Genomic DNA, 17,378 nt, shown 5'->3' with positions numbered 1-17,378 from the left:
GGCGCAACTTCCGCGTTCCTGTACGAAAATCAAATTCCGCGGGCCAAGCCTGTGCCCGATCTCATTGGACAAGGCTAAAGACCGCTGCTTGTGATTGGCTGCGGTATGACGTCAGGTTAGTTACGGTTATTTGGAGCGTCAACTGGGATTTTTCCTCCTTCTTCTTCTAGAGGGCGGACTCCCGCGAGGCAGCCAATAGAAGCCTAGAGACAGCTGGCGGGCGGGGCGGGACGGGGCGGGGCGGGGGCGCGCGGAGATGGTCACGCACATGCGAGACCTGACCTTAGGTTCCTCCAGGCTAAACTTCTGGTGCCTACAGCCGGGCGTTTTGGAGCCATTACGGATTTTGAGACAGGCCCGCGATCCAGAGTTCGTGCCAGTTCGCAGTGTGTCGTCCCCTACACCCAGACCCTAAGCGGGGCGGCTCTCCCAGGTACTCTTGCCGTGGAGTCGCTATTTAATGTTTGACCATTTCATGCAGCGAACATCTATTATATGCTTATGGGACTCGCAGAAGCTAAACACAGTCCTCGAGGGATGTGTAGCTTTGCAGTACTTAAAAGGTTCACTAAGCAAACGCTTCTGGTTATCTAGGCTACCAGATACGGGCCCGACGTTAACCTGGCCTAGCCGAGAATGCTTAAGTGAGGACTAAGTCATATCGGGTGATACCCGTTTTTTTTTTTTAATTCTGATCTGGGATTACTGGCTTCATAAGAGAGAGCAGCTTCTTTTTCGTGTTTCAGGGAAGGATGCACTGGAGTGACATGACAAGGTCAACTGTGCCCGGTGCTGACTTAAACATTAAAAAAAAAAAATGGGGATATTTTTCTCTATGGCCCACATTTATTCAATACCGAAAGTCTGTTAATGTGCCAGGCACTATTCCAAGCCATAGGGAACACAATAACGGGCAAGACCGGTAAGGTCGTTGCCCTGCTGGAGATTACATTCTAGTGGAGATTTTTTTTTTTTTTTTTTTTTTGGTTAAAGATTTTATTTCAGAGAGAGGGAACACAAGCAGGGGGAGTGGGAGAGGGAGAAGCAGGCTTCCCGCTGAGCAGGGAGCCAGATGCAGGGCTCGATCCCAGGACGCTGGGATCATGACCCAAGCCGAAGGCAAACGCGTAGCGACTGAGCCACCCAGGCGCCCCGAGATTTTTTTTTAAATAGCATTTCTCTCCACTCTTTTCTTTTTAGCACTTATCACCACGTACATTCTTGCTTCTATCGCCAAACTAGAATGTAAACTCCAGAACAGGTACTTTGTTTTGACCCATGCTGTTTCTGTAGTGCTTTAGAAGACTGCCTAGTATATGGGGGGGGGGGGGGGGGGGGGGGGGGGGGGGGGGGGGGGGGGGGGGGGGGGGGGGGGGGGGGGGGGGGGGGGGGGGGGGGGGGGGGGGGGGGGGGGGGGGGGGGGGGGGGGGGGGGGGGGGGGGGGGGGGGGGGGGGGGGGGGGGGGGGGGGGGGGCCGGCGGGCCTGGCTGTCAGTGGAGTTTGCAACTCTCATCTCATGAGGGGTCATGATTCCCGAACTTAAAAAAAATGAAATAAACACTTAGCGTGTCTATACATACAGTGGGCAATCAATACTTGACTAAAATAACTGGATATGGGATGAGAGGGAATGAACAACAGAAATGACTTGCAATTAAGTAACTGGCAGACTAGCCCAACAGTCCAAACTAGATGATGAAAGTAGGGGCCAGGAGAGGGCTGTTGGACAACGTAGAAGGCAAATAGATCAGCAACCCTACATGGAATCAGTCACAATTTTCTCAAGTTCCTTGTCTTTTCCTTTTGTGGATCTTGTAACCTCCTCCCTTTCCAGTCTGATCTCAAACAGCATCTAACAGGGCCAAAACACTTCCCTTGAGAACATTAGAATAGTTACCAGCACTAGAGCTGTCTTCACCCTTCACTATTAATAGAGCTTCACATTCAATTCTGATTTAGGTAGCAAGCAAGATGGGCCCAGGTCAAATGCTACACCCTCCATGAATGCTTTGCTGACAACCTAACCCTAATTCTTCAGAGATCTTTCCTCCATTTTATGTTTTCCAAGCCTTCATACATACTCCATCTTGATAACCTTTAGTGTGATTTGACATTACTATTTTCCACTTGCTCACATTTACATGAAATTATTTCTTTGGCCATTTAGAATGATGCAGGATTCAGGAAAGCTTAACTTTACAGTTACCTTTTCTGTTGTTTTTTAGTAGCATTCAGAAATATGGTGGCTTGCTTTGTAAGATCGTCCAGGTTGTGTTCCCTTCCCCCAGTTTGACCCAGGCCCTACTATTGTCTCTATCCTGTTCAGTGATTCCACTTTCAGTACTTTCTCCTCAGTATGGGGATCCTGCCCTTAAAAGGAGTTTTGTCTTGACAGGTCTGTTTTGAGAGTTCACTAGGGTAAACTGCTCCAGGCTCTCCAGTCCTTACTGTGGATACCTTGCATTCACAAGGGAAAAGACAAAAGTCCAAGTTTCAGTTGACTAATTTGAGATTCTGCTTTTCTCAAGTCTTTCAGAAGCTACCTCAATTCTTCCTTCTCTTCACATAGAAACCAGTATCAGGCAGGTTGGTGGTTTTCCCCATCTGCTCTTTAGAGGTTCATCACCTAGCTTAATTGCAAATGCTGTTCATAGGTATTTGGTTTTGCCATCCAAATGTATTTTTCCATTTTCCCAAACTACTAATACATTATAGTTAATCATCATGCTATCTTCTGGATCCCCAACACCAAGAATGTTTATACATCTTTACACCCAATGCCAGGCATACTTTTTCACTGAATAAAGAAGGAGAGAGGCTGAGGGCTGGTTTGGACAAAGGCTAGAAAGCAATCTTGCCCACTGCCCAGCAGAGCCCCATTAGCCTGTGCCACAAGCCTAAATTTCTGGTGATAGGTGAATTCAAATTACTGTAATTATCTTAAGTAGTGGGATAGAATACAAGTTAACATTATATCAAATAAGAAATAGCCTCTCCAATGTTAACCATAGGGTCTCATGAAAATGTGATCTCCAGATTGGGATGCACCCACCCAGAAAGTTCATTTAAATATTGCATTTCAAAAAGAAAAATACTTAGGCCCTTTTTCCTTCTGTCCTGCCTATGCTTGAAGCCTGTCAGGGGTAGTACCAATGCAGTACACTTCAACCAACCAGTGCTATTTAAAAGATTACACACCTTTTATTTGTTTTAAAGATTTTACTTATTTGAGAGAGAATGAGAGAGGGAGCATGAGAGGGGGAGGGTCAGAGGGAGAAGCAGACTCCCCGCTGAGCAGGGAGCCTGATGCAGAACTTGATCCCGGGACTCCAGGATCATGACCGAGCCGAAGGCAGTCACTTAACCAACTGAGCCACCCAGGCGCCCGATTACACACCTTTTAAAATTAAACCTTCACAATTATCTATTCAAAAATTTCAAATATTATTTGAGAGCAATTAAGACCAAGATTTTCCTTGTTATTAAAGTATTTCAAATTAAACTCTCCTGAAAATCTCATTTTGTCTTGACAATAGTTAAAACTGTATTTCAATGTCTACCATATATCTATACTATAGTAATATCTACACCATAAATTGCTATTTACTTGTAGTGATATATTAAAATTATAAAATCTAAGTTAAATGTTTATAGTCTAAAAGGAGGATTTTTTATTTGAACCTTTAATTATTTAAAAGAAAATCTAGGTTATGCTTAGTATTTGAATCCAAAGGTCTTAGACAAGAATAGTTATTACAGCTAGACCTCTCTAAAAGCATAAAGGTGAACTGCTGCTTGATTTCTCTGGTTCCATTTTTTTAGAATATTCATAGGACTTCATAGATTCTGTAATCTGTTTCCTGCTACAATCATATATGTTCACAAGAAGGTATGCCTTGACTCTTGTCAATCACTTAAAAAGAGTTGGTTAAAACCTAGAACACAGAAAAAATAAAGGATGCCCTTCCAGTGTTATTCTGCTTCTGGATCACCCAGTCAGCTACACATCACTGCTACTGTTTGCATTTAGCCCTTTTCATTTTTAGTAACAATCAACTCTTAATTTTCAATACAGTCATGGCCCCAAGTAACAGCAATAAAAATATTTTACATCATAAAAATTCCAAGTGACTGATTTATTATCTTACAGCTAATAAGTTATTTGCTTGTTTATCCTACCCAAAGATAGGATATGGCATAAGGGGCACCTGGGTGGCTCAGTTGTTAGCGTTCTGCCTTCGGCTCAGGTCATGGTCCCAGGGTTCTAGGATCGAGCCCCACATCAGGCTCCCTGCTCGGCAGGAAACCTGCTTCTCCCTCTCCCCGCTCCCCCTGCTTGTGTTCCCTCTCTTGCTGTGTCTGTCAAATAAATAAAATCTTTAAAAAAAAAAAAAGAATACGGCCTAAGTCTTAATCTAAGTTCATTCCCTATCACAACACTGAAAAAAATGTAGCAAAATGCAGTATTTTTTTAATCATCACTGGTAACTTCAGTTGATAACATACAATTTAATAAAGCACCTGAGAGTAAAACGTACCTTAATAGGGGCACCTGGGTGGCTCAGTTGGTTAAGTGACTGCCTTCGCTCGGGTCATGATCCTGAGTCCCGGGATCGAGTCCCGCGTCGGGCTCCCTGCTCAGCGGGGAGTCCTGCTTCTCCCTCTGACCCTCCCCTCTCTCATGCTCTCATTCTCTCTCTCAAATAAAATCTTTAAAAAAAAAACCTTAATCCTGAATTAATAGAGAACTAGGAAAAACGTTTAGCTTCAGGCAGCACAGCATTCCTGACAGAGATCCAGATTCTCCATACTTCTAATAAGCAGAAAACTTGGCTTTCACAAGCTAGCTACTCTACTTGTCAGGGCACCTGGGTGGCTCAGTTGGTTAAGGTTAAGAGCGTCTGACTCTTGATTTTGGCTCAGGTCATGATCTCAGGGTCGTGAGATTGAGGCCAGGTGTGGGGCTCAATGCTCAGTGGGGAGTTTGCCTGAGATTCTCTCTCCCTTCTGCCCCACCCCCACTCATGCACACGCACGTGCACACACACGCTCTCTCAAATAATCTTAAAAAAAAAAAAAAAACTTGGGCGCCTGGGTGGCTCAGTTGGTTAGGCGACTGCCTTCGGCTCAGGTCATGATCCTGGAGTCCCCGGATCAAGTTCCGCATCCGGCTCCCTGCTCAGCAGGGAGTCTGCTTCTCCCTCTGACCCTCTTTCCTCTCGTGCTCTCATTCTCTCTCAAATAAATGAATAAAATTCTTGGGCGCCTGGGTGGCTCAGTTGATTAAGCGACTGCCTTCAGTTCAGGTCATGATCCTGGAGTCCCAGGATCAGTCCCACATCAGGCTCCCTGCTCAGCAAAGGAGCCTGCTTCTCCCTCTGACCCTCCCCCCTCTCCTGTGCTCTCTCTCAAATAAATAAATCTTAAAAAAAAAAAAAAACTTGTCAATTAGCTCGAGTCAGTAACAGTCTATGTACCTATGGTTCTGGTTCTGTCCCCTCTAAATATGGAACATGTTAAAATGATGAGGCAGGACAAAGTAATACAAAATGTCCTTCCTGATCCTACAGAATTTTAATTTGACTCTATTTCCTCTTTAAAGGGAAAGCCCTTTAAATACTTGAGGACTGCTATCAAGGACCCATCCCAGTCATCATTGCTCTATACTACAGTAAACATACCTTCTCCATGTTGGTGGGAACGCAAGCTGGTGCAGCCATTCTGGAAAACAGTATGGAGGTTCCTCCAAAAGTTGAAAATAGAGTTAACCTATGACCCAGCAATTGCACTACTGGGTATTTACCCCAAAGATACAAATGTAGTGATCCGAAGGGGTATGTGCACCCCATGTTTATAGCAGCAATGTCCAGAATAGCCAAACTATGGAAAGAGCCAAGATGTCCATCAACAGATGAATGGATAAAGAAGATGTGGTGTATACACACACACACACACACACACACACACACACAGAGTGGAATAAAATAAAAAAAAAAAGAACCCATCTCAGTTACCATTTCTCTATAGTAAACATTCCTTTTCCAACTTATTCACATGACTATTTTAGACCTCAAGCTCCTGGTTCCCCTTCCTTTAAACATACCGTTTACTCTTAAAAACATGATACTCCAAACAATACACAAGAGTGACATGAGCCATAAATAAAAAGATTAATGATCTAACTTCTATTCACCGCAACCTGAAATCTCTTCTATTCAGCACATTTTAAAGCAGCTTAGACTGTTTTAGCAACAGCCATAAAATAAATTGGCTGATACCAATCAAACTCTATACATACACAATTGTATCATGCTTTCACTATACATTCAAGGAGCATTTATTTCATACCTATAGTATGTATGGCATACACAATGCATGATGCTCAAAACTAAACATTTATTCTGGGAAAGGAAGACATTTAAATAGAATGAGCTGCTAGCCTAAGAGAATGTGCTACATTCACTGAGGACAAAAAAGATTTTGGAATTTTGCTAGCGTTTAAGATTTTAAGATAGGTAAATGAACGAGTGGGTAAGGCACAAGGCAAAAATCCAGCTCTTGTTGTTCACCTTGACTAACAGTTTAGGCAATAGGAGACACTGAAGGGTTTTAACTTAAAAATGACATTAATTTTTAAAACGAAAAACATCCCTTTAGATGGCAACTAACGGAGGAAATTTAAGGGTCAAAGAGTCCAATTAGGAGTCTACTGCAGCAGCTGAGGTATCTTTCCACAGATTACAGGGTTAAAAAGGAGACAACACTTTGATTTTGAAATTTGAATATGACCAAAATGTTAGCATAGACTATAACCATATACTGACATTAACCAGTTAAATTTGGTATTTTAACTTTCTTTTCATGCTTATATTTGGTGATGATATTCAATTTCTTTCAAAAAATTCAAAGTGTACTTAACATTCCCTCAAGGCAGCTTTAGAAGTACCTAATAAAAAAGTTTATAGTTTTCCCTTTTTGGTAATTATGACCTTCCATAGTCAAGGGCCAGATAAGATAGCCAATAAACAGCTATTCTGGAGGATGAGAATGGTATTCTTTTTCTGTGTCTTTACACATTCCATAAAATTCGCCAATTACTATGACAGTACCAGGAAGTTATCATTGCCAAATACACAGGTCATGGTGTGAATAGAAGTCCTTCCAAGTCACCTAATTTTAAAGTGTACTTATCATCTACTTTTACTAAAAAGAGTGCTCATCGGGAAGCTGGGGCAACCACAAGACATTACTAAGAAAAACCTGATTCTGATTCTTAGGAGAATAGCATCAAAATCCATTTGTCCAACCCTCTTCTACTTGCAAGAATCAAGATCATCTTCTGCATTTTAAGAGTGCAGTAAATCAGTTCACTGTGGTAAACCATCTAAAATGTCTAGGAAAAATATTTTTTTATGCAGAGATCATTATAAATAAGGCACATTATTTGAGATTCTTTTCCTAGTAGTGAAGCACCACCCTAATGCCGGTGTTCTCTTTTTTGAACCAGTGGGATCCATTTTTAAAGGCTAAAGTAAGAGGTAATAACAATATAAAGAGAACTAGAAGACTTAAATGTACAACTTTGGCTTCATCTGCACAGTCGACACACACTAATCATTACTGAATGTTTGAGAAACATAAGAACAGCTCATAAATCTACACAATCTCTAAAGGCTCTTGAAGAACAAAATGGAATACAACTAATTTCCATATATTCCCTGGATTCTAAGAAACTGAGTAATAACAAAACCTTCTTGACTTAAAACTCATTAACATGGACTCCTAATTTTTAATATCTACCTCAATGAACTGAACAATTAGAAGAAATCAGACCCTTGACATTCAGATTTAACAATGGTTTCAACATTTGATAACCCTAAATGTATGGTAGCATATATTTTAAAATTCTGTTAAAGAACATATCATGATCTACTATCCAGAGACTAAGTCTCGTCAAATACATCCCATGACAATAAATTTTTATTTCTCCAATTGCCTTCCCTATATAGCAACCTCACAAATTGAAACAGGTCTCTATACTTCTCTGAAAGTGAAAGTAATACTGTTCCATATGAAACAAATACTCCCAAAGGGATTCCAGTTGAAACCCAAAAAGAAAAAGAAAAAAAAGAAACTTATGTAAACCTCAGAGTAAAAAACGTTAAAGGTCCCTAATACGCATACTTTATTTTTAATGTAGGAAACTGGTATGTAACAGTAAAATTACCCAGTATAATACATTAAGCATCCACACAAAGCTCTTATTTGTCTAACAAAGTTTAAAGGGATAATCGGTCATTTTATTAGGCAAATATTTGTCTTAGCACACAAATATCTGTGAAAATGACTTTGTTTAAAGTTGACAGAATGGTCCACTTTATATTTCAAATAATTTCTAAGAAGGGCATGGTAAGAATTATACCAGATCTTACTCAAAATGTACAAGTCTAACAAAACAAAACCCAACCTCTTTAGTTAATGGCTACTGCAGTTTTTAAAAAGAAGTAATGCTGATTCTTTGTAATATTAGGGGCTAACAAGCTCCTGTATTAACACAAGAACTGAAGACTAGACTAGAAATCTGGAATTCCTGTATTCTCTAACAGTGGAATTATCCACTATAAAATTTCCCTTTTTCCCAGGGAAAACAAAAAACAGTAAATGGGGTTTAAGGAGTTTTATAAAGTATTATCAAGCCCCCCAAAAGCCACAACATACCAGTAATTTTACCAAGAGAGGAGTTGGTATTCTAAACTCTATATAAATAGGCCATAGAAATCAGTTGTATAGAACAGACACAGAAAAGTCTCCAAAATCAGGGAAACAAACAACAGCTATTACCACTTATGACATTTTATTGGCATATGACAATTTACAAGGGTCCCTGTTGCAATATACATCACACTGAGTAAGAATCGTTTAGCCATCTACATTCATTCGTATTGGGTAATATTTTTACTCAAATTATAATTTAATTCCCAACACTTGATTTTAACTGTGACAAAAGGGAACAAATAGTAATTCCTTAAAGTTGGATGTAATTGGAAAAACATATTTTGCTACTTTGTATTAGAATTCCTAGGATGTTGAAAAGTATACACACCTAAGGACTGAGTCATGGCCTTCTTAAACAGCTTTCTTAATCCTTTCTGGAAATATCCTTTGGTTCACTTTTATTTTCCTTCTCTAGGCAAAAGGAAGTCTATCAACGTAGGTATCAAAGAGTTATTATTTTCTGGCATTTGTTAACAAAATTCCTTATCAAGAGGAACTATTCAGCTTTATCGTATGTTGTAACGTGTGGAGTTAAATTGTGGCTTAAAAAAACACAACACAGGCTTTCATATCCTTGGCTCTGAAACAGGTAACATCCACAATGGAATCCTAATTGCAGAGTTCTATCGCCCTTCCTACTAAATTCTGGTATAATCCTTTCCTGAATTTTAATAGAATAAAAGCAACCAAATCAGGTATCTATTTGGATTAAAGCAATGCATTTGCATTTAAAATATAACTTGCTGATAGGACCTAGGGAGCTTTATTCCCACTCCCTATTAAATAATTTATCAGCAAATTCCCATTCTCCTATTGTCTTAAGTGGAAAAACAAAACTGCACATTTACAGTCATGCACAGAGATTCAGTATCTAACCAAATAGTAACTGTTAAAATAAAAGCTAAATTTATTTGTATAAAATAAAATGGTTGTGAAAATTCTCCTGTATTGAAGATTAAATCCATGTTGCTTTAGCAAGTAATTAAGTATTATTCTGACTAGAAGAAATTAGCTGTGTCCTGATTAATGCAATAACAAACTTGCTTTAACAGTATTTCCTCTGCTCTGGAACAATTTCAGAAAAGACAAGATAGGAAAAATCATGCAATACTAAAGATCCCAGGGCCATAAACATCACATATACTTTTTTTTCGTATTTTTCCCTCTTACAGTTCTTAGCAAATGCCCCTGGCTGCAATCAAGGTGCTAGGAGCACTGCAAATAATCAAGTGAGGACGAAAGATCCATGTACTTAAGATTTCTGAAAGTTTACACTAAAAGAATAAGCATTACCTCCTTTTAATGCAAACATATACAACTAATTTGGTTGCTGAATTAACAAATGAAATTTGACTACTTTTATATATGCTCACAGAGCAGACAAACACTGAAATTTACTATTTCGGATTTTCATCTTAAGAGCTATCAGCATAAACATAAAGGTAATTCACATCTGAAAGATTATCTACCTGAAGAATAGAACCCTTGGGAAGAAAAAGAAAGCCATTTTTATAAACTGCAACTGAAATAGGGAAAAAAGTAAAACCAAGTTAGACAATGCTGCAACAAACTTCCTGTCAAAACTTTTTATTGAAAAACAAATTACTTAAAATACTACTAATGAACAATGTTTTGTTTGCCTATTTTTCCTTATGGTTAGACTACAAACTAATGTTTCAGCTGTCCAGAAGCTCAAATAAATATGTAAGATATGAAATCAGGTACATCTTTCTAATATACCAAGTTATTCTGCAGCATAATCCTCTTCCATACCAAGACCAAGATTACAGGTTTTGTTCTGTTTTATTTTTTTAAAGTAATACATTTGGTAGGAATGGATTTTTTATTTGTATTATTACAGACCAGTTTCTCTCTCAAAAAGATTAGCTAATATCTAAGACCATGACTCAAACTTTCAAATAAGAATAGAAAAACTTTTTTTCAGCCCAAAAAGTAAAGGATCCTAAAAATAGTTTTTATAGGCCACTGCTTGCTTTCAGTTAAAAAAACAAAAAACAAAAAACAAACAAAAAAAAAACCTCATACTTTTGGATCTTTTAATAGCTTGTACTTTTTAGGTATTGGCAAAGCTTTTTTTCCTCTTAAACATCTGCTGACATGTTAAACTAGCTTAGTTTACCAAAGTAAAAACCTTTTCTGTGGTACACCTCAAAAATTAGTCACCCTACAATGTAGTGTGTTTGAATTAAGGAGAATGTTAAACAGATGTATACGGTTAAAATAGTTAGTGTGGTCTCTATAAACAACTTCTGTTCAGGGATTTGTATGTAGAGCTAACGTTTACTTCAGAATAAACATTAACAAACAGGGAAGGAAGAGAATCAGAACTTTCACAGAGCTGTACTTGACCATATCTTATAGACAAAGCGAATTACGATGCATGTAACAAAAACAGTAAAAGTATTTTTTAAAAGTTGATAGTTACAAATATGGTACGTAACAATTTTCTACTTTATTTCAGTACAATTTTCAACATACAGTCTACTATTTTTCAAGGTATTTGAAGACTTAAAACAAAATTTCTATTGACTACTTGCAAACAGTAAAATTTAAGTAAAATGCTTACATTCTTATTTTGAAAACAAAAATCAGGTAAAAAATGGTGGGTGCAAGTTCTGCTCTCTGTTGCCATCTCACTTCAGATTTACTATTCCTAAAAAAAGAGAGAGAAAAAAGATTAGCAAAAATGTGGAGTGAAAATGATCCATAATAATCACGGTCTCTAAAAATGAAATAATTAACTAATGGCCCACCAAACCCACACTGAAGAAAATATATCAGAATCACTAACAAGCTGAAATTTTCTACCTTTTCTTCTTTGCGTCTGTCCTTCTTTTCTTCATTATTTTCCATGGTCTCTTCTTCATCTTCAACAATCCCGTCCCCTTGGTATTTGTCATGAGTCCATTTTGGACTGCTACCTGATTTTTTGAAGTTAAAGCGCCCTCTGCCACGTTGAAAAGTACCACGACCTCTTCCTCTTTTGGCCCAATAATCCACACCATCATCTCTGTCATCATGCTACAGAGAGGTTAAAAACAATCATCACTAAAATGTCTTTCTTATAAGGAAAATGATCATATCCCCAAATTGTAAGTCATGGTATACATCTTCTGAAGACTAGGGTATGTAAGATTGGTAATGTTCTAAAACACATTAAAACAAAGCCAGAAACACTGAAGTTTTTGGCAAAAATATTTTCCATTGTGAAAGCAAATAATTACATCTTACTGCTTATAACCCAAGCATTGAGAGCTGTCCAATTTTTTAGAGAATTTCAACTGCTAAATTACTGCCAACTTCCAAAATTTTGACTTTTTTGCTCTCCATTATTTCAATCTAAGTCCACTGGCTAATATGCTGCATGTAAATGAGATAAACCAATAATTTTCCCAAAAAATTGCCAGTCATAAAGACATTAAAAAGTCATAAAAATATTATTACACTATAAAACTTGTTAAATAAGTTGTATAAATTATACCTTACATATAGGAACAGATTTTAAAATCCTACTGAGATTTAAAACTCAATATATCTTACACATCAATCTTCTAGGCTAGAGAATTTCACATGCCAAATCATGACCACGTGGTCCCTAGAGTAATACCTCAACTTATTTCTTCTTCACCAACATGAAGAACTATAGCTTATTACTTTTAATTAGTTATTATTTTAACCTTAATTTTTCATTAACTATATCCAAATACAGATATTCCTCAAATTACAAATTGTTCCATTAATTAAAACAATCTGCAAACTTGAAAAGCACTTTACTTTGTAAATGAGTAGATGAGTATTACATCCCAAAATACAAAACAAAAAGCCAAAGTTCTCCTGTAATGTAATTTAATTAATTGCTGCCCACCTCAAACTTAAACTCTCAAGTTTGTCACCTATAAAAAATGGAAAATAAAGCAAAATAATGCCCCTTACTGAGACAACAGGTATAATGCAATGTTGTATAACCTAGAGAATACTTGACAAGCTGTCCAAAAATCACTAGAACTTTTTCTTAAGTATTACGTGATATTAGCACCTTTGCAAAACACAATGTGCCTTTGTGCATATTCATGTAATACAGAGCACCCTCCCGGCATGAACTGCAAAGCTCAGTTACACAAGTAACACACCATGCAAAAGAGATTATCCAAACCGATGAAAAGTGACTAGTTAGTGGTGTGTAGGAGGAGTTCATCCATAAAGAATGAATTTAGGAACGTCGAAAGTGTAGATTTCAGAATATCAGAAAGCTTAATAGAAACCTGAAATAAAATATTTTAAAATACTCTGCCACTCAAAATCATACCCACACAACTACATAATTTCAGGCTCCGTTTTGATATCAGCACAAACAACTCTAGAGTTTGTGTTTGTTTCTGGCGTTTACACAATATTCTATGCATTTGTGGGAAAAAGCAAACGGTTTTGGAGTCAGAGGCATGGGCTTAAATCTCAACAGAGGTTGTGTGACTTTACTTGCTCATTTTAAAAATGGGAGATACCTGTGAAGGAACACAGACGATCTGTAAAAAGCACCCAGCCCAGTTATGACAAGCAAGCACTCAAACAGTGGTATTAATGTTTAATAAGGGTAAGACACTGTTCTAAACACTTTCCATGTATTTACTCATCTCATCCTCAAAGAACCCTGTATTGTTACTCATCCCGCTTTAGATAAAAAAGAAAATGAGGCACAGAGAAACTGAGTTACTTGCCCAAGGCCACAAAACTAGTCCTTTCTACTACTCTTTAGGCCCATCACCCACAGAATACATTTCCCAGTATCTTGGTGGCAGTAAATGATTACCATAAGGCAGCTAATAGTTACAGAAATAGAAAAAGCAGAGGCAAAGCCAGACACTAGAGTTAAACCAGCCATTACCTTTAAATAACCAATGATCTGAAACTGTATAAATTAAACAGCAGCTAGATTACACTCTATTTTTCAGAGGGTATCCTGGCAGCTAAGTAACATTCTCATGCTATGCATACTAACCCTTAATCCTCAAGTTCTAACTTCCAAGATTTTAGTCCTACTATAATTTTTTTTTAAATTACTTCACATGATAAATGGTCAGAGAAGTGAGATAATTTATAATGCACAAAACACATAAACACAGGAAGCCATATTAGAACAAGACCTTCTGGAGGCGCCTGGGTGGCTCAGTCCGTTAAGCGTCTGACTCCCTGCAGAGGGAGCCCTGCATGCGGCTCTGCGCTCAACAGGGAAATCTGATCAAGATTCTCTCTCCTGCTCCCTCTGCCCCTCCCAGAATCGAGTGCCCTCTTTCTCAAATAATCTCAAAAAAAAAAAAAAAAAAAAAGACCTTCTGAATCCTCTTATCTCTTCTCCACAAAATGATCAAGGTTCAAAAATTTAATTGATCAAACCTCCTACCCTAAAGGCCCTTTCCCCACCAGGGATTTTTCTCTTCCTCAGAAGACAACATCAACACTGAGAACCTGTCCACTTCATTACTTTCCCACTTGCTCCAACTCTTCACATACTCACCCCTCCATAGAATTTCAGGTTCTAAGATAGACTCTGGAGTACTTATTATTGGAAACACTACCATATCTTTGCATAAATCCAAGATTAGAGATGAGAAGTTTCAGAACAGAATGCAACAAATATTACTATTACTCAATACTGGAGAAAGAATGGTAGGGTGCTTTCAGAACCCTGGCTCTTGGGCCCAAGGCATGGATTCAAATCCAGAGTCCTGTTCTACTAGGCATGTAACTTTGGTCAAGTGCTCAACCTCTGTACCCCATTGTTTTTCATCTGTAAAAGTGGGATAAAGGACTCATCTCAAAATGATTTTTGTAAGCATGGAATAAGTTTCTTACTAGGCGCCTTAGAAAGGCTGCTACCTAGCATAGTACACATCCTCAATACATGTTACGCTGTTATTACTACTACTAAATATTAACGTTTCATTAATATCAAAAGTTCCATGTTTGTCAATTATTCTGAAAGAACCTAAGGGAACATCTGTAACTTTTCAACCTCATCTCTTCTAAATATATTTCTATTCTCAGCGGTAGCAGTCTATAAGATATCTTTGCAAAAGCAAGATCAAATTTAAATATCCATGTAAAAACCAGAGCTATCATTTCAATGGTTCATTAATTAAGAACCAAAATAATTAACTGTGGGAATAGATTTATAAGAAAAATATATTAACATTTTAATTTTACTTCTACTGAACATCAGTCTAACAAATGCATGTTTTATATAGAAATGAAGGTTTTAAAATACAGCCCAGAATAGGAACATATAAAATGTTACTGCTACTTATAAGTTGCTAAATTCTTAAAGTAACACATATTCTTCCTCTAATCAGTAAAATTACCACCTAAATGCCAAACTAAAATGTTATGTCTCAATTTAAGATAAAAATTACAACACCAGATTCTGAAAGAATGCCAGAGAAAAATGAAGGTCTGGCCTAAATTAAGTATTTGTAAAACATTCAAAGTATTAAATAATTACCATCTACTTGTTCACCTCTCACTTCCCTCTTAACTTTCTAACCTTTAACATTTGGTCTCCTTCTCTGGCTTTTTATTTATTTTTTTTTTAAATGAACAGCGTGGCAATTTTACTATCACTCACTCCTCACCCTGCCTTTGACAGGGTGGCCTTTTAATCTCTTCCGACTGGGTGATCTTTGTGTCCTGTAAAATGATGGCTCCTAGATTTTATCTCTCTACAGATCCGCCTTATCAACAACCCAGTGCACATCTGCACTTAATTTCTCCCAGGCACTTCAAGCATAGAACTTAATCTTCTCCTCAAATTGGATTCTTTCCCCAGCATCCCCAATCTTAGAGAGAGATCCCCTCATCCCACTACCAACACCCAACTACATACAAGGTCCCTGAGTAAGTCCTCATAAATGTTACTCTTAACTTTTCTAGTATCTAACCCCTTAGTTCCGACACTCAGTAACTCTCAGATCTGTCTGTACAACCATGGTTTATCTAAACTCTGGCTAAAATCCAAATTTATTAGGGTATTATGGCCTTCCACAACTTGGCTCCTAGCTTTTTCTTAATTTTACCAAACTTCCATCAACCATCCAGCCAGAGTTCTATCTCAAGATGTTTCACTCCTTCAATCTACAGTACACCTGCCTATCTTTTAAGCTTAAGATTCAAGCCCAGTTCCTCCATGAAGGCTCTCCTAATCACTCTCTCCTTTGAAATAATCCTCCATTTCCTGCTTTGGAGGAAATCCATCACATGTATTTAGAACATTTGTTTCCATATTTATTCCAGCCAAGAACTGAAATCAGTATTTGTTTTTGCATTCACAGTTCCTAGCATAAACAGCAGTCTGTGAATATATAAATTCTTAAATCAAAAATGAGGTCTTTTAAGCTTTCCTGTAACTGAATAAAATGCCTTTCCCTGTGCACACGGTCAACTCACTCAATTTAAACAAGTTTAAATTTCCCCTTAGAGCATTTATTGAGTAAACTTTACACATAATACACTTTAAAAATTTTTTCAGACCTTGGTCATTAAAGTACCCAAGAGAGTCAAATAGAAACTAATTTTTGGGAGGCGCCTGGGTGGCTCAGTCATTAAGCGTCTGCCTTCGGCTCAGGTCATGGTCCCAGGGTCCTGGGATCGAGCCCCGCATCGGGCTCCCTGCCCGATCAGCGGGAAGCCTGCTTCTTCCTCTCCCACTCCCCCTGCTTGTGTTCCCTCTCTTGCTGTGTCTCTGTCAAATAAATAAAATCTTAAAAAATAATAATAAATTTTTGCCATTCTTCAAACAATATAGATCTACTTCAGCATATACCTCTCTCCTCTCAGCAGGTAAGTTGTGGGTATTCGGGTGTATTCATAAAAAGCCAAATAAAAAACACGATTCTATAAATCTAGTATTACTTTCCTCCTTGCTTCTGCAAAACAACTAATCTTCAGAACTAGTCTCTGAAACATGACTTCTCTGAAAAGCTATGATAAAAATAAACGTTTCTGGTAATAGTTTTGGTATTTTCTAAAGTGTCTATAAGGCTGGACCCTTTTCTCCCATGTCAAACTGCAGAAAATCTCCATCATTACCTAGAAACTCTTTCAGGACCCACCTCCTCTAGGTTCCATCCCTTAGAAAACTACTTCAGAAGGAACTGTATCACAAAGAAGCACCACATTAGTGTAGCTAGCAAACTTTTCCACATGTAATTTTTCATCTTCCTTTTATTCCAATGGAAGTAAACAACCTCCCTGAGATCTTAACTTTGTGTACCGTCAAAGAATTTTTCCCTTTGTCTTTCATTTAAACAGACAGCTGTGATGATGGAAGGTAAATCTTAATGAGAAGTTTCTGTAACTGTCATTGTCTTATAGACAGATATGAAACATATGTTAATGTTCTTCTCTGAATGTGGCTATCAAATCAGGTACATTTTAAATTTACCCTGATCAGCCTATAGGTGCTATCAATGAAGTATAAACAGGACCAAAAGGACCCACATTTTCAAAACTTCAAATCATCTGGGTAATGAATTTTTAAAAGGTTTTCTGCATTATGGTGAAAACTTCTCGTAGTAGTGGATACCTGTACT

The 17,378-nt window shown here is 37.9% G+C and overlaps 1 protein-coding gene across 6 annotated transcripts in view; it reads right to left on the bottom strand.

The window, feature by feature from the left end:
* Positions 1-8,836: 8,836 nt before the first annotated feature.
* The window catches only part of BCLAF1 (BCL2 associated transcription factor 1), a 30,041-nt gene continuing 21,499 nt past the window's right edge, over positions 8,837-17,378 (bottom strand). For all 6 annotated transcript variants that reach the window (XR_004820192.1, XR_004820193.1, XM_035728478.1 and 3 more), the window contains 2 exons: positions 11,605-11,817; positions 8,837-11,449 (listed from right to left, as the gene is read on the bottom strand). Coding sequence is in view for 4 of the 6 variants with exons in the window: in XM_035728478.1 (XP_035584371.1) it covers positions 11,444-11,449; positions 11,605-11,817 (219 nt within the window). In the remaining 2 variants the exon portion in view is untranslated. The remainder of the gene's footprint in view (positions 11,450-11,604; positions 11,818-17,378) is intronic.

The sequence above is a fragment of the Zalophus californianus genome, chromosome 7 (assembly GCF_009762305.2).
Source record: "Zalophus californianus isolate mZalCal1 chromosome 7, mZalCal1.pri.v2, whole genome shotgun sequence".
NCBI lineage: Eukaryota > Metazoa > Chordata > Mammalia > Carnivora > Otariidae > Zalophus > Zalophus californianus.
This window is presented reverse-complemented; position numbering and strand designations above follow the sequence as displayed.